The sequence below is a fragment of the Pelobates fuscus genome, chromosome 1 (assembly GCF_036172605.1).
Source record: "Pelobates fuscus isolate aPelFus1 chromosome 1, aPelFus1.pri, whole genome shotgun sequence".
NCBI classification, from domain to species: Eukaryota; Metazoa; Chordata; class Amphibia; order Anura; family Pelobatidae; genus Pelobates; species Pelobates fuscus.
This window is the reverse complement of record NC_086317.1, coordinates 384,421,915-384,447,504: the sequence shown is the minus strand read 5'-3', so window position 1 is coordinate 384,447,504 and position 25,590 is coordinate 384,421,915. Positions and strand designations below refer to the sequence as shown.

The 25,590-nt window shown below is 39.2% G+C and overlaps 1 protein-coding gene across 1 annotated transcript in view; it reads left to right on the top strand.

The window, feature by feature from the left end:
* The window catches only part of KMT2D (lysine methyltransferase 2D), a 109,118-nt gene that overhangs the window by 1,572 nt on the left and 81,956 nt on the right, over nucleotides 1-25,590 (top strand). The window contains exon 2 of the mRNA XM_063426065.1: nucleotides 22,410-22,496. Within this exon, the coding sequence (XP_063282135.1) occupies nucleotides 22,448-22,496 (49 nt within the window). The 5' untranslated portion in view covers nucleotides 22,410-22,447. The remainder of the gene's footprint in view (nucleotides 1-22,409; nucleotides 22,497-25,590) is intronic.

Here is a 25,590-nt window from a genome sequence, read left to right as displayed (position 1 = left end):
ACTTATAGCCTAAATAAAATTGCCATAACACCTTCAAACTCGATACTTCATCTGACAATCTCATATCCATAGTGGAAACCTTTTTAATATGTGAGCGTTTGTATTTATTTTCTTTTATACTGTATATGCGTAGCTACAACTCTTAAAGCTCATTTTTGTACCTTGGTACAAAAATATTTTAATGTGAGTTAAAATTATCATAGAACTTAAGCAAAAACTACAAAACACCATGTTTATACTCTATACTACATCTCTACCTATTTGTTTCTTATGCCTCCAACGTATAGTACTGAACTGACATGTCAAACAAAGGCCCCAACAAAGTTGCTATATCATGCTTTTACTAACGGCTCTTTTAAAGTTGTGTGTAATGGTGATAGAAAGTACTTGACTCAAGAAAAAACAACAACAAAACAAACAAAAAATTATATATATATATATATATATATATATATATATATATATACACTCACTCACTCCACCCAACATGCATAAATGGGGTGCCCAAGTAAGTGGGTTAATCTCAGTAGAGCAGACATTATTAGACTGTTAGAGTAGGCCCTGCCAGAGATTGGGTACATTGACGTTGTGGCAGGCTTATGCAATGTATGATCATATAATGTAACTAAACCCCCATTATTTTTGAGATATATATATATATATATATATATATATATATATATATATATACACACACACACACACACACACACACACACACACCACAAGGTCCAGCGCACTAACTTATCTACTAAACAGCAACTTCAATATTGACTGATATTATTTTTTCTAAAACCCCTAATCCAGGCAAAAATAATGGGGGGGGGGTTTAGTTACATCATATGATCATACATTGCATAAGCCTGCAACAACGTCAGTGTTCCCCATCTCTGGCAGGGCCTACTCTAACAGCACAATGTCTGCTCTTATGAGATTAACCCACTTACTTGGGCACCCCATATATGCATGTTCAGGTGAGTGCAGCCCCCTGGTTTATTTTATATATGTATAATTTTAATTTTTTTTAAACCTAGTTACAATTTTGATAGCTATGCCGGTACATACTTTGTAAAGGACAACAGAATCAATTTTTTTTCACTGCATGCTCATATCCTAACTGCGCAAATTAAATTACAAAATAAAGCCGTCATGATTAAGGTTAACTGTATAAAATAATTTTAAGTGTTGGGCAGAATGTTGCACAGATGTTTAAAAAACCCCCCAAAAACCCACTATTGTGCTTGCAGATTATGCATTTAAAAAAAATTAAAAATAAATCTGTCGCCACCTGTCAACTCTTGCCATAGTTCTTACTTTGCTGGTGAATATAGGTCTATGGTAAGCTTTGAATGACAGGGGAGAACTGGATAACCTTCCCCAGGATGTTCTTCTGCTTTGTCACCGCTATAAAACCCAGCAAGTTGTTCTCAGGCTTGCTGGGGTAATATATGAATGACAAATGTCACTCCTTTCCGATGCCCATGTGCTGGCAGTGAGGACATGTTTCATTATGGCAGAGGATTATCCTGTTGCCTCTGGTATAGCAAGCAGGTAGTTATCTAAAATCTCCTAAAGTAACTAAATGTATAACTTATTACTATTGTAAATGATTTATTCATTGCATAGGTAGATGCTGTTGGCTAAAGTGAACCTGCTATGACAGGTTCATTTTAACTGGTATCAAGGTGGAAGTGTTTTGTTTTCTGCTCACATCGCTCTTGCCATTGATGGGTCACTAATCCATTGCCAGTAAGTTGGTTAACAGAGCAAGTCTGCTGATATCATTTGCACCTTTTGATGCACAAGTATTTTGCATTGCAGGCTACTGTGAATGAAAATGCTGTTAAAGGCTAGGTGTCATTTTTGGCTGCTGATGACAAAAATGGAAACCTTTTTCATTCTTTGACATGGCTGTATTTAAAGCATTCCAGGCCCCATATTAAGTTGTTATGAAGCGGTTTTGCTCTTTCTAAACAGGCTTGCTTCAAGGATGTTATACTGGCATATCACCACCGGCTCCTGTAAGAGGAGGAGATAATGGGTGCCAGGTTTAGGACTTTTATTTTATTATTGCCATTTATATAGCGCCCACAGATTCCGTAGAGCTTTACAATATTATAAGAGGGGGGGATTTAACTATAAATAGGACAATTACAAGAACATTTACAGGAATGATAGGTTGAAGAGGACCCGGCTCAAATGAGCTTACAGTCCATAGGACTAATGACTAGTTGTAACCACCTGAGGCAAGCTGGCACTCCGCGACCTCCTTGCTTGCACTATAACTACTATTAATCCAATGAAATTATGGTGCCTTGAGTGTTCCTTTAAGACAATACAAAATAGTTCCTATTTTGTTTTACAGCTAACCTATCGCTATTTAAAGCTGTGATAATTTAAAATTTACTGCCTTTTTCCACCTCTCATCTCAGCGGCTCTTGGCAACCTTGCTTACCAATAGTTGTCATACGCATGGTACATGTGTTTTCACATATTTATAAGAATAAAAAAATCTGAAATAGTCTGAAAAGCATTAGTAGGATCTTAAATAAATCTTCATGCGCATAAGGGTTGCATAAGAAGATGCTAATGAATTCTAGGGTACCAACAAATCATGGACCAGTCACTCGGACTTTTATTTTTTGTGTGTGTGCGCAGTGAATTCACAGGCAAGCTTGCAATGCCACTACAGCTAGAACAAGCACATTAAGACAAAGAGCGAGGTGGTTACATGGCATTTCAGCAATTTTTTTTTAAGAACAGAAAGACAGAATAGATGAACATGTGTAAACTCTGGTTTCTAGTTAGATGACCGGTAGGCAAGACATGTAAAATGCTCTCTATGAGTGATAGTGCTTATAAGTGAGTATGGCTAATAGTGTGACATAGAGAGGGAGTGGAGACCACTGAGGCTAGTGGAACTGCTTGGTGTTTGTGCCTATGGTATCATAGAGGCATCTTAATAAAATAAGTGGGCAACAGGCCAAAATAAAACAAAATTAGAAGCCTGCTTATCAGATGGTGTTTGCAGGTGTTGCTGAGACTCTGCTAATCGGTATGACATCCTTCAGGAGAGACCTGGTTTTCAGTCGACTCTGGTGTATGGCAGTCCCCTCAGATATTTGGGTAGTTCACGCCATATCTGGTTGGGCACATCTGAGTTCACTTCACCCTTCCACTTTCTGGGTCTGTGGGGGATGGTATCTATCTGGTGCTGATGGGATATGGGACCACGAGGTCTCCGTCCCTTGTGTCTTCGGCCTTAGTGGGAGCCCATGCCTGAAGTCATTGATCCTTTTGGCAGGATCTTGGACCCATAGGTTTTCCGGACTCCGGTCGGACCCCTGGGTATATAGACAGGATATGGAGAGACGGGCTACTTATGTGTTGTGGAGCAGCTGGGGGTGATTTCATCAGAGATCAGTCGTGGAATCGGCTCCAGAATTTATGGCAGATGTCCTCAAATATGTTATTGAATGAGTCGATACACTCCTGTGCTGTCAGACTTGACCACTTCGTGGTTGCGGTGTCTCCAGGACGGCGGCCATATTAGGTACACCGCGCGGGTCTCAAGTTAGCCTGCAGTTTGATGCCAGAGAGGAAGCTTGCCCCAGTGGGGACCAGGATATCCCTCACCGGTCCAGAGAAGGGAGGAACAAGGTAAGTGACAGACCTCATGTGTTGCAGCATCGTGCAGGGCAGGCGATTGGTCGTTTCACCTGCCCAGTAGCAATGGTAGACTACAGTAGGGGAGACCGAATGCGCAAGCACGGCAATGGCCACGCGCACATTAGATCTCCCCATAGGAAGGCGTTATTCAATGCTTTCCTATGGGGAAAAATCTGACGCTGGAGGTCCTCATGCAGAGAGTGTGGACGTCCAGCGTAAGATAACGGACCAAAAGTAAGTTTTGATTCCGGAAGCTCCCCCAGTGGCCAGACAGACAGCCACTGAGTACAGACTTACAGCTGCAATGTAAACATTGCAGCAATAGGGGCACTGCACCCAGAACCCTTCAATGAGCTAAAGTGGTCTGGGTGCCTACAGTGTCCCTTTAACGAGGGTCATATAGACTATGCCAACTGTCTATGGCGTTTTTGGGTTGAGAGTTGATAAATGGTACTGAAATTCTGTTCATTTACAGTTTTGAAAAAAATAAACAATTTTTACACAAATCTGCTGTCAGCTGAACATGTTTGTTTAATGTGTATTTATTTATTTTTAATAGTGGTAAATTGACAAAATATACATGCCAGTCATATTTTTTTTTAAAGTTTTCAAGAATAGTTATGATGATGCAGTATAAGTTTGTAAACGTGCGGTAGGATCCTGTGTCTAATCTAGTTTGTATACTAAAAGCTTTTCTTCTTAGTTTTAATTATTTTTAATGTAATTTTTTATTTTAATTTTATAAACTTATATAATTCTTATTATATTTAAATACCTGTGGCCAGAGCAGGGGGCAGAACACTCCCTGGTCCACTGGCTTTGTGGAAGCTGCCAAGGGGTTTCACATTGAATAGGTGGTAGCTGGGACACAGCACCCAGTATCTTCTCTATATCAAGCATGTCCTCTACCAACTCTTGGTGAATGATATTGGTATGCCACGTGGCTAGGGCTCGCAAGAGTTGGGGAAAGGCACTGAAGATGGCCTGCGCTGGGCAGCGGCCCCCCTTATCAGCAATATTGGTATTATGTTTGCTAGTTTATGTTGGCCAAACTGATCATTGGTTGATCCCTCTTGGGGACCTATGGCGAAAAACTGCGGCATTCTGCCAATCACATGTTTCTTTGACATGCATTCACATCGTTTAGTGTAATCACACCCAGCATGAAGACCCTGAACACAAAAACAGCAAGAGCAAAACCGCCTCATTAAGATGTGGTTTTGATGCCCTGATTCTCCGTTTCAATTGCCTATGAACTGTAAATTGCATTTTGGTGATAAGACTCCTCTTCATGTTTTTCTTTATCAGCCTCAACATGGGCATCATGAGAGTTGCTCTGTAGCAGCGGAGTATCTACCTTCTGGCCAACCCAAACCAAGACAAATGTTGGCCTTATTAGCTTTTATGTATTTTGTGTGGACTGTGCATTATTTTTAGTATCCGATAGGACCATATTTTTAAAAATGTACATTAAATATTGGCCTTTTATTTCTGCACATTCTAATAAGTGGAATTCCTCATTGATTGTAAGCTCGTTTGAGAAGGGCCTTCTTTACATCTTGTTTTTATTAATATTTTGTATGTCAACTACCTGTTGTCAATAATCCCATTTTATTATTGTAAAGCGCTGTGGAATTTGTTGGCACTATATATATATATATATATATATATATTTAAAAAAAATAATGCTCTCTTCCAAATTCTATGAAATTCTCAAATTAAGCGGTTATTGATCAACTGCTAGACCCTTTTCTAGACAAAGCTTTCTGGTTGCTGTGATTGACCTTTTAAAAGTACACTGACTACACAACTGTTTGAGTAGTTCAGCTATAGACAGAGATGAAGGTTAAAGGCACACTCTAGTTGCTGTAAACCTCTCAACATTGTATTGGTTATAGTGCCTGGAGTCTCCAGCCGCTGGCTCTCTCTATTGTTAAACCATTTTCAAGCAGATTAACACTGATTGTGGGTGCCAGGCTGCCCACAGCTTGGCCCCCACTGGAAGTATGGCTAAGACAGAGATTACACTTTTCCGTAGCCCTTCCAATTCGTAATGCCTGTGAACAGCTGTGATGGGCTGAGAGCGTGTTAGCTGACCATTTTCAGTCTATCACCACCCATTGCTGCTCATGCTAATGCTTCTTTTTAGCCCCAGAAGCACAGAGGTGGTATCTCTTAACGATAACACTAAAAACAATTTAACACTGAGTGAAAGGACCTTGCCAGTGACTCCAGAAACTATAACCACTTTCAGTGCTTACTGCATCCCTTTTAAAGTCTATGTAAAAAATTATTTTTTTTTTGTGTATTGCGCCAACTTTTTTTAGTCCTGTACAAGTGTACATCTTGGAGTAAACTGAAACTGGGGTACTGTGAGATGCATTCCGAGTGGTTATCTTGACTTATTTTTTTGACTATATAATTCTATGTTCCTCCTTTCTTTGGGAGTCTAAGCATACAACTTTATTTTTTTACAGAATGCATGCTTGTTCAGTGTGTGTGTTCATGTATTATATGGAGAGAGGGGGAAAAAAAAAGGGGGGGTAGCAAGAGAGGTGAGGATGGACAACAGCTCAAATAGCCTGCCCTTCGGTGGGTCCCCGCTCAGATCTCAAGCTGGTTTTAGCTCAACTTGTGCCATTACAGAGAGAAAATCTCTGAAGCTCATTAGACTGGTCCCACCCATACGGGCAGTCCAGATCTGAAATGCCAGCAAGTTCCCTCTGCAACGATCGTCTGGAGTTGCCGTATCTCTCGTGCAGAGGGAACTTGCTGGCATTTTGCATCTAGACTACCCTTATGGGTGGGACCAGTCTAATGTGCCTTTACAGAGAGAACATCTCTGAAGCAAGTTGAGCTAAAACCAGCTTGAGATCTGAGCGGGGACCCACCAAAGGGCAGGCTATTTGAGCTGCTGCCTGTTCTCAGTATACTCTTGTGCCCCATTTTTTTTTTTGCTCTTCATGTATTATACTACCACTTTTGGGTTTGTTACAGATTGTGCAGAAACCTGTGGAAGTAGGTTATTAAAATTAACTGGCTCACCAGGTTCAACTAACACTAGAATACCTCCAAAAGAACAAAATGTATAAGTTATAATAACGTATGGTATAGTTGGTTGCTTTGACTATTCTAATAGTATCTATCTGCACTTCCATTTTTGCACATTTGTAAATGTTACACTACTATATCCCTGGGCACATTTCCCCCATGCAGATGCAGACATGATGGCTTTACTAGCATCACATTTGCATCCATGCGACCCATACTCCCCATCTAGGGTACTCTTAGGGAGTAGCAGAATGCATGCCTGGGGGGACTGTTCTCTTGATCCCCAGTGACACTTTAGACCTGTGTGTCTCCAGTACTCAGGTCTAATAACAAACATTTGACAGGTGGGGAGGAACCAAAGCATTAAAAACAAAAAAACGTAAACTATAAAGGGACACTATTGGCAACAAAATCACTTTCGCTTAATGGAGCAGTTTGGTACAGATCATGCCCCTGAAGTCTCAATTCTAGAAGTTAAATTACTTCACTTTTTTCATGCAAGCTATTAATCAGTCAAGGGAGGCGTAACTAGGGCTGCATTACAGAAAGAAAATATTAAATTGTCAATCAGACGTTAACTTGCTTTAGAAGTTTTTTTTGTTTTGTTTTTTTTTATAAAAACTGCTATTAATCGAGCTTTAATCACACACAGGAGGCCCCTGCAGGGTGTAGAACACTATTAACAGAGCAGAAGATAAGAAATTCCGACTTAAACAGTGTGCTATAAATTACGTTTAAATATTAGGTGCCTCTTTACAGGAAGTGTTTGGGAACTCTACAGCCTTAGTCACGCCTTCTTGTTTGTGATTTACGCAAACAATGTGATTTAACTCTTAAGTGGCAGAGAATTGAGGAGTGATCCTTCAGAGGCATGGTCTGTACACAAAAACTGCTTTGCTTTCACTGATTCCTGTAGTGTCCCTTTTGAAAGGAACTTTAATTTAAGACAAAGTTGGGTGTATCATGAGAGGTATACCCCAAAACAAACATTTTAATTCGACCAGTCAGATACAGGATGAATTGTAGATTTTGTAGATTGGTCGGTAATAAAGATTCCATATTTTGCATGTATAAAAACCAAATGGCACAGTGAAAGTAACATTGTAATGCCTAACTGTTCAGCATTGTCATGACACCAGACCAAAAGACACCTTTGTTTTTTTTTTGTTTTTTTTTAGTCATCTTTAATGAGTGCCTCTAGACTAGAGGCTGTCTCAGTGCAATGATAACATCTGGGCAACATGACCACTACAGTAAATGTTGCTTTATGTCACTCTTTACTCAATTTAAAAATCTGTGTGTGTGAGAATGCATTCTGCAACAGTGTTGCATCTACCAAGAAAAGGTGCTAGTTTGTTATTTACACACACTAATGTGCTTTGCATCTCTTTTAAGCAGATCTTTACTGGGGTGTCTGGTAAAAGATTTGCCCAGTACTAATGCTATCCTCTTTAAAATGTTAGTTATGCAGCTCTTTGGTGGCATCAAATGCTGCAAACATTTGCTTTTTATACCAAATCTCTTTATGATTTACTTTTGGAGAAAGTATTTTTGTTATATGAGAACAAATATTTTGGTAAATGTTTTTTTTTTTTTTTTTAATGGTCATTTACAGATTAGTACATTTGTAAATATTGTACATCTTAGAAGCTGTTGTCAACGTCTGCTTAATAGTTATCTACTGTGTTTTTGTTTTGTTCTTATATTACAGAACAGTATCTTATAGTGATACTACAGTATGATAAATACATTTGAGATATTAAAGAAACACGCCGGGCACCATAACACCTTCATCAGCTATATATAATTCCTAACAGCCAAGGAGAAGTACTGGAGAACATCATTTACAAACCCTATATTTGTCCCTTTAACTTTCCAAAACACTATTAAAACCATTACATGGTGTGTACTGTTGTACTCGTGAGACATCATTGAACACACATCTTAGCATTTCAGAGCACTAAAAGATATGATTTTGATATCGGTGAAAGTGCAGTTTGTGGTAAAAAAAATAATTTTAAAAAAGCAACCAAATATTAATGCTAACTTTGGCCAGTGTTTGTGACCGAGTGTTAATGACGCCATTATTTGAGTGCTAGGGAGCGGGTGCTCCTGAAACAGCGAGTACGCTCGGTTAGGCTCCGTAGGATTTAAAGGTACGGTACATGTTATGCATTTATTAGGCAATATAAAAGAGAAATGAAACAAAAGAAAACGATAAAACATAATAAAACAAAGAGAACAAGTTAAAACCGCTGTAAGGTATTAATCTATGACCGTGGCCCATATGGTGCATGCAATACTAAAGCCACCGTTGGTAATTGATATGGTGGTGCGCCAGCTCTCTTCTGTTGCCGTGCTGGTGCACCTCCGGCCTGTGTAACAAAGAGGGTGACGTTTTCGGGTTTTCTCGAGGTTGCAGTTAGTCGGACTCTCTGGTGTGTTTGGAGTTGGTAAACTGAGTCTTCTACTGCTGTCATGTTTGAGTGTCCACAATGTCTTCCTCAGTGACCCTCACTCTTTTGGTGACTTTTTGCAGCTCCGTTTTGAGTACGGCTGAGTCTGCTGCTAGTAGCTTGTGGATGTCGGCTAGAAGGACCTTCAGTCTCGTTTTGTAGTTTGGGCTAAATCATCAGAGGATTCTGAAGGTGTAGTTTGTATTGCTTGAGGGTTAGGTGGTACCTCCAGTTCGTGGATGTCCTGTTCGGTGGTCTGCCTCCTGCCGGTCTCCCACTGAAGTTCCATAGATATGTTGACGTGAAATGAAAGCTTTTTTTTTTTTTATCTTGAACACATGGTTACATAGCTGAAAAGAGACTTGCGTCCAAGTTCAGCCTTCCTCACATATGTTTTTGCTGTTGATCCAAAAGAAGGCAAAAATCCTAGTCTGAAGCGCTTCCAATTTTGCAACAAACTAGGGAAAAATTCCTACTTGACACCAAAATAGCAGTCAGATGTCTCCTTAGATCAAGCAGCTATTACCCCATTAATTAGAAATGATATCCCTGTATGTTATGTTTTTTTTTTCAAGTATTTATCAAATTGCAGTTCAAACATCTGTATGGACTCTGATAAATCACCTGTTCAGGCAGAGAATCCAAAACCACACACAAAGGCTAGACAATGTTTTCTTATCTAAGCAAGTGCAAATTTAACATTATCAAAAATCAGTGCTAGTCATTTTAGCATATGTGTAAAGGTGATAAATGCAAATACACAGACCTGTAAATAGGGTGTTATTTTTAAACATTTTTCCTCAAAAATTCTTTGATCACCTACATTCATTGCAATATTGGAACAAGTTTGTGCAAATACCAGTAACAAACTCTTGTAAATACAAAGTGTTCTGAGATATAGAAAGTACTTAAATCTGGAATAATCCCTCTATTGCCAAATTCATCTATATTTCCTGTGGAATTTTATTCTTCAGTGTAAATATAACTGCACGTGTGAATGAAGAAATGGGTATCTTGTTCTCTGTAAGCAGGTGGTATTGCATCTAATGGCGATTTAAACTATAAAGCTGGCAAGTGGGCCTGTATTGAATGGTGGAGTAGATACCAACACTTATAAAGGCTAATTTCTGGGCGGATGTTGCCTTCATTTCTAAACTTGTAAAATGGCTGCGTTTTTCAGAGTATTGGTATGTTTTGTGTTAAAGGGACACTATAGACCCCAGAACAACTACAGCTTTATGGGTTAAAGCTTTTACCTGCAGGCGTTTTGCTGTAAACACTGCCTTTTCAGAGACAAGGCAAATTCTTTACATTGCTACCTAGGGACACCTTGTGGCAGCACTCAGCCGGCTACTGGAGATGCTTCCTGGGTAGCAATGATGTTCAACTTCTCCATGCTCTGCATGGAGACGCTGAACTTTCCCCATAGAAATTAATTGATGAGATGTTGGTTTTCCAGGGTGGCGTTTCTTTAACTATGGGAAATCATTGGAAATGCTGAGATCATCCGTTCCAATTTCAACCAAGATGGCAGATTGGGAGCAGAGCCAGTGCCAGCAAACTGGCATGGCACTGGAATTGAAAATGACTTATTTAAGGGAAGTAAGGCGGGGACTGGGGACCTAAATAGTGTCTTTAACACTCTAGGGTCAGGAATCCACATTTACATTTCTGACCCTATAGTGTTACTTTACAGCAGGGGTTCCCAATTCATTTTTCCAGTGGAACCCTTTGACAGTGTATCAACATCCTGAATATTATATAATTAAATTTTAATCCCTCCTGCACTATCTATAAATTGACAGTTATTTATTTTAGTTTTAGTCCAAATATGTGTAAAAAAAAAAAAAAATCCATAAAAGAAATAATTACTAAACATTTTTTTTATCTACAATTCAAACTTAATTTATGCCATTCCCAACCAAACGTCTATATCAATCATCTTCTGCTGCTTGAATCTCTATCGATTTTTGGAAGGCTTTTCTCATTTTGTTTTGTCGCCTCCTTTAGTTTATATTAGCCATCTGTATTTCTGAATCTGTTTTGCTTATTAATTTCCCCTAAATTCCTCTCATTTCCACCTCGCCCAGATTTTATCATGGATATCTTGTTTGCCTTTTAGCCTATATGCCATCTCCTCGTAGGTTTTAGTGATAGCAATCTTTTCCCTTATTATACCTAATGATGGCACCTGTTTTGTTTTGTTTTCCATAAACTGGCTATAGCATTTTATGTAGCCATTAAAATATGTATAATCAGCACTTTTTCCTGTATCAGTATTCTCTCTGGCATAATATGTTATAAAAAAAATTCTGGTTGCAAGGGCATCAGTGTTTGTAAGCTTAAAAATTAGTTGTTGAATGTGTGTCCATGCATCAATAATCTTTTTGCAATGCCAAAATATGTGTCCTAGATCCTTCCATTTACCCACATCTCCAGCAACCCCCCCCCCCCCCCCATTCTCTGGATATATTTGTGCCAATTTTTGAGGTGTCCTGTACCAATGTAGCCACATTTTATACGTTGCTTCTATGTGTTGTATATTGTGTGTGGCAACCTTAGTCGATCTCCTAGCCTTGTACCATTGTGAGGGCTCCCACTCATTATTTAATTCCTTCTCCCAGTTTAACATAAAAGGCAGTTTCTTGGGTTTTGCTAGGTTTAATATTCCTCTGTAGCTTATTGAGAGAGGCTTATCTTGGGGTAGTCTCCCCAAGGATCGCCTCCCAAAATCATTCATCCTAGAATTTTCCACCTCTTTTTCACTTAAAGTTTCATTAAAATGTTTCACTCTGAGGTATGTATAAAGTTCCCTGTTATGAAGATCACATTTTATTTGTATGTCTGGGAATTGATGTATATCTGAGCCTGATATTAGATGTCGGGTTTTTGTTATCCCTTTTCTTTCTCCATGTTACGTTTAAATCATTTGTATACTGTGGTAAGTTAAACTTTGCAAAGTTCCATAATACAAATAATTGCCTTTCCCCAGAAGTTTAGGGGCCCAGTACCTCCACAACCACAGAGAGATTCGTGTTGTGGATAGGAAGTTATGATTTATAAGATGAACACCATGTGTTGTCCAAATGAGATCCAGTATCTCATATTTTGGAACAATGGATTGTTCTGATATATGCCATAGTGGTATACTAGACGTATCTATTAGTGCTGCTGTTTGTGCCAGTATAGATGCTATGTAATATTTTTGAATATGCGTTACACCCATTCCACCCTCTGTCATTTTACAGCTCATTGTGTTCAATGATATCCTTGGGGGTTTACGTTTCCAAATGTGTGTTTATTGTTTGATTTAGGAACCATTATTGGTATGGATCAAAAAAGAAATAAAATATGTGGCACTATGCACATTTTAACGGGATTAATCTGTCCCTCCCATAATGTGGTGCTCTTATCCTAGTGTTTTAATGTATCGTGTACTTCTCGTAGTAGTTTGCTATGGTTATTTATTTTTATTTTTTATCATTTCCTGTTTTTAAACTGAAAGATGTATACCAAGATATTTTAGTTATTTCTCCATTTGAATGGGGTTTCATCTTTAAACCTTCGAGCAGTCTACTCTTGCACATTAATAGGTAAGGCTTGGGTTTTAATATTTTTATAATATGACACTGTGCCATATTCCTTCAGTAAATCCATCATCGGCATTATTGCTTTATCTGGATTTGTTAATATTATCAGGACATCGTCCGCAAATAATGCCACTTTTTGAGGTCCCATGTGAGTATTTAACCCCGTTATTTTAACCTGTTTGTTTATCTTATATACTAGGGGCTCAAGGGTCATGATAAAGATTATTTTAGAGGGGGGGCAGCAGTGTCTCGTTCCATTTGAGAGGCAGAATTTACGTGACACAAAACCTGAATTATTAACTCTAGTTGTTGGGTTTGTATATAATGAGAGCATAACTTGTTGGAATTTATTTAGCACCTTCTCCATATATTGCCAATGTAGGCGATCAAATGCCTTATCCGCATCAAGTGCCAACAACAATCCCCTCCCCTGTTTTTTTTGTATTTTCATTATTTCCAGTATATCTATAAATCTGTGAGTATTATCCCCCACCTGTCTACCTGGCACAAAGCCTGCTTGTTCTGCCCCTATCAATTTGGGCAGCAGTCGTTTCAATCTTCTCATCCCCCACCCAATGACTCCTTTCCTGCAACTGTCAAAAATTACCTACCAAGCACTCAATAAACCCTTCTCTAACAAACTATTTAATTCCCCTACTTTAACCCGTTTGTGTCACTATACCCCACTCCCTCTAGCATGTAAGCTCATCAAGCAGGGCCCTCAACCCCCTCTGTTCCTGTACGTCCAGTGGTCTGATCTCAATTATGTGTCTGTTAGTCCACCCATTGTACAGCGCTACGGAATTTGTTGGCGCTATATAAATAATAAAATAATAATAATAATAATTTTATGTCTGCATTAAGCAGAGATATAGGTCTTAGGTTGGCACAGCTAGTCGGTGGTTTTCCTGGTTTTGGCAATGTTGTAATGATTCCAGCATTTCGGGTGTACCTCACCTGAACCCAAGATGCTGTTAAAAAGTTTTTTTTGTTAGGTTTGGGATCAATTCCTTTGCAAATTTAAAATAATAATAATTAGATAACCCATCTGGGCCTGGTGCTTTATGTTTTGAGGTTGTTTTAATAGCTTCCCACACCTTCTCCTCTGTAAAAGGCTTGTTCAAAACCTCTGCCTCTTCCTGAGTCACGCAAGGTAGTTCTACATCTCTTAGAAAAGTGGAAATCATATTTAATGCGGGTTGAATTGTGTTTAAATACTCCCTTGAATTATATAAATATTCATAATTTAATGCGAACTCATTAACAATTTGATTTGGATCGATCAATTTAGCTCCTTTTGAGTTTACCAAATATGGGATTTTTGATTGAGTTGACTACTGCTTAAGTTGGGGCGCCAATAATTTGCCCGCTTTATTTCCCTTTATGTAATCTTTAAATTTTGATTTTCTCAAAATGCTTTCCGTTACCTTTAATTCTAAGTTTTCTAGTAGCTTTTTAAGTTTCAAAAGTTTTTCGTAAACAATTATTTAGTGTTTTGTTTATATTGTTCCTCTTTCTCCTATAGATTTGAGAAGTTTTTTTTTTTTTCTGTTCCTCTCCAAATTTTCGTTTTGCTCTTGCGCCTTGTTTTATAAGTATTCCCCTTACTGTGGCCTTATGAGCCAACCATATAATTGCTATAGAAGTATCCTTATTAATTTTTTTTTTATAAACGAATTGTATTCCTAATATCTCTCTCCCATTTTATTGTCTAATAATGCTTTGTTCAAACACCATGCACACTTGCCTCTTGCCTGATATGAAGTATCATATATGGAGCATACTGGGCCATGGTCTGATCATGTTATTGGATCTATAGTTACCTTCACTAGAGACTGGTGTAGATGCATCTGTCAAACACATAACTATCCTTGAGTGGTTTAGATGCACCGCTGAATAAAAAGTTTAATCTCTAAGTTGAGGGTATTTAGCCCTCCATGTATCATATAGACCATGAGTTGTCATCAATTTTGCAAATTTAGCACCTAAAGCAACCTTTCTCGCGGATGGTATCTCATATCCTGAAACATCAACCTCTTGGCCCAGCATGCAGTTATAGTCTCTGCAAATATATAGTGGTCTGGGTGCAGTGCCCCTATTGCTGCAATGTTTACATTGCAGCTGTAAGTCTGCACTAAGTGGCTGTCTGTCTGGTCACTGGGGGAGCTTCCGGAATCAAAACTTACTTTTGGTCCATTATCTTACGCTGGACGTCCTCACTCTCTGCATGAGGACCTCCAGCGTCAGATTTTTTCCCATAGGAAAGCACTGAATAATGTCTTCCTATGGGGAGGTCTAATGCGCACGTGGCCATTGCCGTGCTTGCGCATTCGGTCTCCCCTGCTGATGGCGGGGTAGGAGCGTGGACGGAGCCTGACCCAGAGCTGAGGGACATCTGTGCTGCATTCAGGAAAGTGGCTGAAGGGGGCACGTGAGGAAGGGGGGGGGGGGAGGGGGGAGAACGTGACGTATTAACGCTATAGTGCCAGGAAAACAGCTTTGTTTTCCCGGCACTATAGAATCCCTTTAAATAGAAAACCATCTCCACAGTTGTTTTGTTTTTTTATCTTTTCTCTAAAAGAATTTTATTAACAGAAATCCAATTAAAAAAAAAATATTAATATAAATATATATATTTTTTTCCAATACAGCATGCATTTTTCCAAAAGGAAAGCATTCAATTGACAGAGTGTCAAGGAAGGGAGAACAGGGAGATGATTCAATGCATCTCTATGAGGAAAGTTCAGTGCCTCCATGCTGAGGGTTGAGACACTGAATGTAGGTGCTGCACACTCTGCAGCACTGCCCCAGGAAGCACCTCTACTAGCCATCTGAAGAGTGAACAGTGGAGGTATCCCTAGGCTGTAATGTAAATGCTGCATTTTCTCTGAGAAGAGTGTTTACTGCAAAAAGCCTGAAGGGAATTATACTACTCACCAGAACAAATACAATAAACTGTAGTTGTTCTGGTGACTAGTGTCCCTTTAAGTCTAATTAAATGTAATAATAAACTTTAAAGTGGGTATTTGACAGTTGTCCTTTAAAGGGTTACTCTAGCCAAAACCCAGTGTTTTAAGAAAATACTAAAATCCTCATTGAAAAGTAAACCGATCTCAAAGACATTCTGAAACTTGTAATTATTTTCCCTCTTTATAAATAAGTTACCTTCTCATTCAGGATATTATATGCCCTTTTTTAACGTAATTATCCTTTTAGTATGATTTTAGTATTTTCCCAACCATTCCTTCTCAGTTTCTGTCCCTTTACCTTTAATCTACTTCTTTGTTGAAGTCTTACTTTTTTATTAGGGCAGTTTCATTCTTATGCATTTTCACGGTGGTTGAAAAAGTCTTCAAATGGGCTCCTTTTACAGCATAGAAATGTAAGTCAAGAATGATGCCTCTCAGGGTTATTTTATACCAGAATGGGATGCTAAGAGTACTAAATGCTTAGGAAAAAACACTTTTATCAGTCATTTATTTAAAACTAATTAAATAAGATTTAAAAGTGTTGTCTCTCTGGCTAGGGGCTACCTTTAAGCCATTTTTGTAAAGTGTAGTTTTTCCTTTGTGGTTTATACCACCTGCTTTTGTGACTCCCTTTTTTATTAATTCATGTTCTCTCGTCCTTCTTTATATTGGGGGATCAACTGGTAGACTTTCTTTTTATCTTCCCTGAATTAAAAATGTGCTTTTTTTGGTTTTTTTCTTATGAAAGAAATGGTAATCTGTTATCTCAAGTTTGGCTCTCTGAGACATGGAAGTATTTTTAAGGGACCCTCCACCCAATAAACATGATTCCATTTGATATGTTTGTGAATGCAATACATGCATATAATTAACAAAGAACGCTTCAGTTATCAGCTTGATTCTGGAGTAAATTGTGAGCGGTGTGTTTTTAATTTTATATGTGAAATGGACAAAGGTACTGGGACACACCTTTTAATTATTGAATTAAGGTGTTTCAATCATACCCATTTCCATAGGTGTATAACCCTTTAAGACCGGAGGGTGTACTATTACGCCCTATTTTAAGCGGCTCTAAACGCTGCCGGGCGTAATGGTACGCACTCTGTTTTTTTGTTACTTACCCGGTCGCTGGCGATCGCGGTTGGGGGGACTCCCAGGGAGCCCCCCGTGGCACTTCTTCCTCCTGGGGGGCCCCCCCGGCCATGTGAGTGAGGTCCTTGCGAGGACCTCACAATCCCATGGCCGGGTTAGCTGGCTCATGCATTGCCAGCAAGGGGACTAACTGTAATGACAGTCCCCCTGCTGGCTGGAAATAAAATAATGTTAACAGTGTAAAAAATAAAAATTATATATATATATATATATATATATATATATATATATATATATATATATATATATATATACACACACACTGTATTTTACTATTAATATCAAATTACACGTATACTGATTAAATATATATATATAATCTAAAAAAAATGTAAATACGTTAAAAAAATAAAATTAAAAAAATAATTATATAGATGTGTTATTTCGTTCTAACTGTATTGTGATATTAATATATATTTATATCAAAATACATGTAGAACTAAATAATATATCTATATACATAAATATATACGTGTGTACACAAATATTTGTGTTTCAAAACAGTAAAATGTATTACAACGATGATATCGCCAGTAAAAGTGACTTTTTTTTTTGCATTTTTCACGCACAAACTGCACTTACACGGACGATATTATTGCTGTGATACTTTTTACTGTTTTGAAACAAAAATATTTGTGTTCAGCGAAGTCTCCCGAGTACAACAGTACCCCTCATGTACAGGTTTTATGGTGTTTTCAAAAGTTACAGCGTCAAATATAAGGCTTGTTTCATTTTTTTTCACATTAAAATTCGCCAGATTGGTTACGTTGCCTTTGAGACCCTATGGTAGCCCAAGAATGAAAATTACCCCTATGATGGCATACCATTTGCAATAGAAGACAACTCAAGGTATTGCAAACGGGGTATGTCCAGTCTTTTTTAGTAGCCACTTGGTCACAGACACTGGCCAAAATTGGCGTTTTTTGCATTTTTCACACACCTATAAATACTAACGCTAACTTTGGCCAGTGTTTGTGACCAAATAGCTACTAAAAATGACTGGACATACCCCATTTGCAATACCTTGGGTTGTCTACTATTGCAAATGGTATGCCATTATGTGTGTAAATTTTATTCCTGGGCTACTATACAGTCCCAAAGGCAACGTAACCAATCTGGCGAATTTCAATTTCAAATGTAATGTGCTATATTTGACCCTGTAACTTCCCAAAGCACCATAAAACCTGTACATAGGGGGTACTGTTTTACACGTGAGACTTTGCTGAATACAAATGTGTTTTTTATTGCAGTAAAAGCAAACTGTATTATGACATTGACAGTTAAAATGTCATGTAGAACTAAAAAAATAACATTTCTTATTTTCTCCCATTTTTTTCATATTTCATTGTTTCATAGCTAAATATTTGATATTAAATGAAAGCTGTGTTTCCCCTGAATAAAATGATATATATAATAAGGGGGGGTGCATTTATTATGAAAGAGGTGAATTACGGTTGGACAGACATATAGCGCAAATGCCAGGTTTTGTTTTGTTCACAACGTGTACATTTGGCTCAGTCCTTACTGGGATACAATCTAGCACCTAGCCATGCAGTCTGCATTTACAAACATCTGTGGGGAAAAAAGGTAGTGAAAAGCTTAGTAAATTAAAGCGTGGCACTGTGATGAGTCAGATCATGAAATGCCATCCCTGCCAGTTATTCCACAGTCAACTGTAAGTGGTATTATTTGAAAGTGGAAGTGTTAAAGAACAGCTACTTGGCCACAATATGGAAGACCGCGTCAAGTCACAGAACGGGGTTACAGAGTGCTGAGGTGCATGGTGCGTAAAAGTCGACAATGCTCTTCTGATTCCATAGCTGAAGAGTTCCAAACTTTGGCATTAAAGGACCACTCTAGTGCCAGGAAAACATACTCGTTTTCCTGGCACTAGAGTGCACTGAGGGTGCCCCCACCCTCAGGGTCCCCCTCCCGCTCGGCTCTAGAAAGGGGAAAAGGGGTAAATCTTACCTTTTTCCAGCGCTGGGCCGGGAGCTCTCCTCCTCCTCCTCTTCGCCTCTGTTCCGCCCCGTTGGCTGCGCACGCGCGGCAAGAGCTGCGCGCGCATTCAGCCGGTCGCATAGGAAAGCATTTACAATGCTTTCCTATGGACGCTTGCGTGCTCTCACTGTGATTTTCACAGTCAGAATCACGCAAGCGCCTCTAGCGGCTGTCAATGAGACAGCCACTAGAAGATTAGGGGGAAGGCGTAACCCATTAATAAACATAGCAGTTTCTCTGAAACTGCTATGTTTATAAAAAAAATAAGTTAACCCTAGCTGGTCCTGGCACCCAGACCACTTCATTAAGCTGAAGTGGTCTGGGTGCCTAGAGTGGTCCTTTAATATAAGCACAAAACTTTTTTTTTTTTTTTTTGCATGCAGTCCTCTTATCATTAAGTACAATGCCAAACATGGGATAGAGTGGTGTAAAGCATACTACCTGTGGACTCTAGAGCAGTAGAAAGGTGTTATGTGGAGTAATAAATCACACTTCTCTGTTTGGTAGTCTGATGGGCGAGTCTGGGTTTAGCGGATGCCAGGAGAATGTTACCTGCCTGACTCCATTGTGCCAACTGTAGAGTTTGGAGGACAGGAATGGTATGCGGCTGTACAAGACATTTCGGACAATGCTATGCACCCAACATTGTGGGAACAGTTTGTAAAAGGCCTTTTCTATTCCAGCATGACTGTGCACAAAGCAAGGTCTATAAAGACATGGTTGGGCAAGTTTGGTGTGCAAGAACTTGACTGGCCCGCACAGAACCCTAACTTCAACCACATTGAACACCTTTACGATGAACTAAAACAGATTGTAAGCCAGGCCTTCTTGTCCAACATCAGTGTTTGACCTCACAAATGCTTTACTGGATGAATAGGCAAAAATCCCTACATAAATACTCCAAAATCTTGAAAAGCCTACCCTTGAAGAGTGTAAGCTGTAATAGCTGAAAAGTGGGGACCAACTACATACGGATCTCTATGTATTTAGAATATTCAGTTCACAAAAGTCCCTGTTGGTGTATAGGTCATTTGTCCTAATTATTTTGTCCATATAGTGTATGTGTGTGGAATGCAAACAAACATGCGTGTCTAAATGCCATACGGCAATAAAATACCATCTGGCTGTTTAAACCCATTTGGCTATTCTCAACAAGCAGAATCCATTATTTTAGCTGAATTTGCACCTCCGTCTATAGTTTTTTGGAATCTACCGTGTGTGTGTGTTTCAGCCATTCAGCCAACCAAACCACTTGAAAGAACACTATAGTCACTAAAAGAGCTGTAGCTTAATTTAAGAAGTTTTTGTGTATAGATCATGCCTCTGAAGTTTCACTGTTAAATTCACTGCCATTTAAGAGTTATCACTTTTGTTTGTTTATGGAGCCCTAGCCACACCTCCACTAGCTGTGACTGACACAGCCTGCATAAAAAGTTTAATTTTCAAACATATGTAACTTACTTTAACCCCTTAAGACCGTAGCCAAATGTACAAGTTGTGATCAAAACGTAAACAAAACCTGGCATTTGCGCTATATATCTGTCCAACCGTAATTCACCTCTTTCATATTAAATGCACCCACACTTATTATACATCATTTTATTCAGGGGAAACAGGGCTTTCATTTAACATCAAATATTTAGGCATGGAACATAATTTAATATGGGAGAAAATAAGAATTTCTTAAATTTTCTTAGTTCTACGTGACATTTTAACTGTGAATGTCAAAATGTTTTGCTTTTACTGCTGTACACATACACATGCTGTACACATGTAAACATACACATATTTGTATTTAGCAATGTCTCACGTGTAAAACAGTAAATGGAGTATGTCCAGTCTTTTTTAGTAGCCACTTGGTCACAAACATGGGCCAAAGTTGGTGTTAATATTTAAAAATGCAAAAAACTAATTTGATCGCAAATTTTGGCCAGTGTTTGTGACTAAGTGGCTACTAAAAAAGACTGAACATACCCCATTTGCAATACCCTGGGTTGTCTACTATTGCAAATGTTATGCCATCATGGGGGTAATTTTCATTCCTGGGCTACCGTACGGTCTCAAAGGCAGCCTGGCGAATTTTAATGTGAAAAAACTGAAACGCAAGCCTTATATTTGACTCTGTAACTTTTGAAAACACCAATGAAACCTGTACATGTACAGGTTTTATGGTGTCTTGGAAAGTTAGTGTTAAATATAGTGCTAGAAAATGTAATTCCCTGAACTTTCAGCCTGTGTTGTCAGGCAGGTCCTGCAAATTGTAATTAATAAAATGACCTAATTATGTAAAATGATTACATAAATATATACGTAGAATTATTATATATATTTATTATAGGGTTATAGCTTATTTGTAAATCGAGACTTTAAATTTACCTGTGGGTCAAAGTCATTGGAAAAACTGTAATTTTGGTAAACAATAACTTGCTTAGACATCTTTTGCTCTTAAAGGGTTACACCAAGTCAGCTCTAGTGGTAATGATGCCAGGAGTACCATGACTCTGATTCATCTTACCTAGTACTGAGGGTACTAACTGATATGCATCTAGCTTCTGCAGAAGCCAGGTGACAATATTTCATTTTTTGGGAGCATCAGTTGACTGCTCGAACAGTGAAGGCAACTCTGTGCATACAAATAGACACAGAATTGACATTAGCCAGCCCAGACCCCTTGTTCCGCACTAGGCCAATGATCCCCCACTGACATCATAAGTGGAGTTAAACCCCTTGCGGCACAGAGGTTAAAGGACCACTATAGGCACCCAAACTACTTCAGCTCAATGAAGTGGTCTGGGTGCCAGGTCCATCTAGTATTAACCCTGCCTGCTGTAAACATAGCAGTTTCAGAGAATCTGCTATGTTTACTTTAGGGTTAATCCAGCCTCTAGTTGCGGTCTCATTGACATCCGCTAGAGGCGCTTCCGCACTTCTCACTGTGATTTTCACAGTGAGAAGACGCCAGCGTCCATAGGAAAGCATTAAGAGTGCTTTCCTACGGACTGGCTGAATGCGCGCGGCTGTTGATGACGACCGAAGGAGGAGGAGAGTCCCCAGCGCCGATGGAGCCCGGCGCTGGAGAAAGGTGAGTGTTTAACCCCCTTCCTACCCCTTCAGCCCGGTGGGAGTGGGACCTATTTATACTATAGTGCAAGGAAAACAAGTTTGTTTTCCTGGCACCATAGTGGTCCTTTAAACTCTATATGTGTACTGTCTTATTGGGAAACGATGCACATGCAGACTCCAGGCACCATGACCACTTAATCACTGAAGTGATCATGGTGCTCTGAGTAACCCTTTAAGAAAATGGCAATCTCTCAAAGCTGCTCTGCAATATCACTCTGGCTGTATGCATTAGTTGGTGTTAAAAAAAAAAATTCTGCTCACCTATTTGCATGTTAGACTGTATGATCTGATTTTCAATGTGTGCTGTAATCTTAATGTCTAAGAATTAAGATGTATGAATACCCAAAAGATATCGATGCATGTAGTAATTTATTTTTCTTTCTTATTCCGCTGCTCAGGTCTTCCTGCAAGGGAAGGTCAGAATTCTTGGACCGGGATGGATGATCAGAAGCCATCCAGCAAGGACAAAGAATCTGAAGCATCAGGTTGTGAATTACTGCTTCTTGTTTTGTTTTGGGCCCCATGTACTTTATCACTTAAAACCAACATAGCTTCAAGTTTGGATTAGTGGTAGCTGTTTTTTAGCTTCCCATGTACAGGGGGAATGTACAACTCATGTAGTGCCACATGCTTGCTGCTTTTCCTTTTTTGGGTTTGTGCGTGATTTGGCCTTTTCGTTCCATAGCATTTGCAGACCAGCAGTCGCTGTCTCTTTCAGATATACTTGCTGTTTGGTTAAACCAATAATGTAAACTTGCTTATCTAATAGGCTAGTCCAAATGTTGCATCAAATTGTTGACATTTACTGTAGATGGATTCATAATGGTTTTTCAAAGTTGTATCTTGCATGCTTAATTCGAGCTGTCTCCTCAACCCCCCAAGATTTCAATTTTATTTTTCCTTATGCTTAGCCAATAAATAGAAACATTGTTTGTGTCTTAGAAAGAGGTTGCATGTTGATTATTATAATGTTATAATGGATTAGCTCAGCCGCTGTGTATGTACTGGGACAAGAGAAGCTAGTTTTTTTTTTTTGTTTTGTTTTTTTTGTGCCCATTTAGAAGTGCTTTACTTTTCATTGTGCAAATCAAATGCGAAGATATAGAAACGTTCTATCTGGGTTGCGAGCAGATTGTGGTTTGCACATATTGACATGCTCCCTGTCATCTGCTCCCCTGTACGAATGAGCATTCTATTGTGATTTACTTTCAGATTTAATATGGCATAATGCCAGTAAATTGGAAAAATGTGAACTATTCATTTAACAAGTGATATTTATTTGCATATACATATAATTTATATTCCTATCCTGAGGACTACTAACCTGCTACTGTTTGTGATGGAATAAACACATTGTTCACTTTTCTGCAGCAAGTCCAGGCATTGTTTATGGAATGTTTGCATCTAGGCGTGAGTGCCACCATATACCTGTTTTGTTTGTGTGTGTGTGTGTGTGTGTGTGTATATATATTCTCTCTTTAAATAGATACACTGATTAAACACAACATTCAAACCAGGTGAAGTGAATAATATTGGTTATATCATTACAATGGCACCTGTGAAAGGGTGGGATATATTAGGCAGCAAGTGGACAGTCCATTCTTAAATTTAATATGTTAGAAGTAGGACAAATGGGCAAGTGAAAAGGGCCAAATAGTGATGGCTAGACGACTGGGTCAGAGCATCTCCAAAACAGCAAGTCTTGTGAAGTGTTCTGAGTATGCAGTGGTTAGTACCTACCAAAAGTGGTGCAAGAAAGGACAAGCGGTGTCAGGGTCATGGGTGCCCATGACTCATTGATGCACTTGGTGAGAGAAGGCTAGCCTTTCTTTTCTGATCACACAGAAGAGCTACTGTAGCTCAAATTTCTGAACGACTTAATGCTGGCCATAATAGAAAGGTGTTAGAACACACAACGCATCTGTTTGCTGCATTTGGAACTGGTTAGCTGCAGACCACAGTGCCTGTGACGACTCTTGTCTGCTGCCGAAAGCACCTTCAATGGGGGACATGAGCAATGGTTGTCTGGTCTGATGTACAATATTTTCTTTTGGATCATGTGGTTCCTGGGTGCGTATGCCTCGTTTACCTGGGGTGAAGATGGCAGCAGGATACACTATGGGAAGAAGGCAGGCCTGCGGAGGCAGTGTTCCACTCTGGGCAATGTTTTGCTGGGATTCATACAAACTGCCGTGTACACCCTACGCTGACCAGTCTGTGGCTCTTCATTTGTATATATTTTATATATGATATATTTGAAGGTTAGCGGACCTCTACCACAGAGCTCCGCTTCTACTGATACCAGTGTGCAACATTCAACTACTTATCTGAATCATATTTTCTGTTAGATCAGGTGGATGGACAGATGCATGTGCATTGTTTGCATGGGGAAGAGATGTCAGCAGAATGCACTATGGGAAGAAGGTGGGCCAGAAGAGGCAGTGTAATGGTCTGGGCAATGGTTTGCTGGAAAACCTTGGGTCCTGGCATTCATGTGCGTTCTGCTTTATGTACAACCTACCTAGAGAATGTTGCAGACCATGTACACCCCTGCATGGCAGTGGTATTCCCTGATAGCATTGGCCTCTTTCAGCAGGATAATGCACCCTGCCACACTGCAAAAAATTGTTCAGCAATGATTTGAGGGACATGCAAAGAGTTCAAGGTGTTGCCCTGGTCTCCAAATTCCCAAGATCTCAATCCGATTTGAGCTTCTGTGGGCTGTGCTGCAAAAATCCATGGAGGCCTTGCACCTTGATGGACTTAAAGGCTCTGCTGCCAGATGGACTTAACCCCTTAAGGACACATGACATGTGTGACATGTCATGATTCCCTTTTATTACAGAAGTTTGGTCCTTAAGGGGTTAAAGGATTTTGGTGCCAGATACCACAGGTGCCTGGACTCCTAAATGTGCCGTTCAGAGTTCTTGTGCAGTACATGCTTCGATGCACCATATGTTTTGGCAGCATTAGGAAGACATGCACGATATTAGCAAGCTGTTTTACTGTTGTGGCTAATCAGTGCATATAAAATTCTACCCTAACTAGTATGCACAAAAAATATTTTTGCAATTACAAACCAGGTGCTTAATCCGGCAACATTCGTATAAAAGTAAAGACAAGTTTAGGCGCTCTCTATAAAACCAAAGTGTGTGAGGCAGCAGTGAACCAGCAGGACCTCCCAATACCTGCTATATAGTGAACAGAAATGTGGAAATAGGAAAAGTGGTAAACCGCGCCTAAAAAATTGTTACGATAATAAAATGATTGTATCATACATACATATAGATCTCAATTAGTACAGCATGGAAAAACCTCAAAAGAGATAAGAACAATAAAATAATAGTGCAATATGGTATAATCTGTAAGAAATTTTTTATAGATGAAAGGCAAACTCACACTTTGCAGAGCTGCTAAGAGCTCTGCTGTATAGCGCCTGGACGGTACAATCCCCGTCTTAGGATCTGTAGATGTTAGGATGTCCAAACTCCGCAACCATATGTATGTGGGAAAAAAACAGAATACAAAAACCAATGGTACAATATCAAAACCAAAAGTTGGAAAAGAAAATGTAGATAT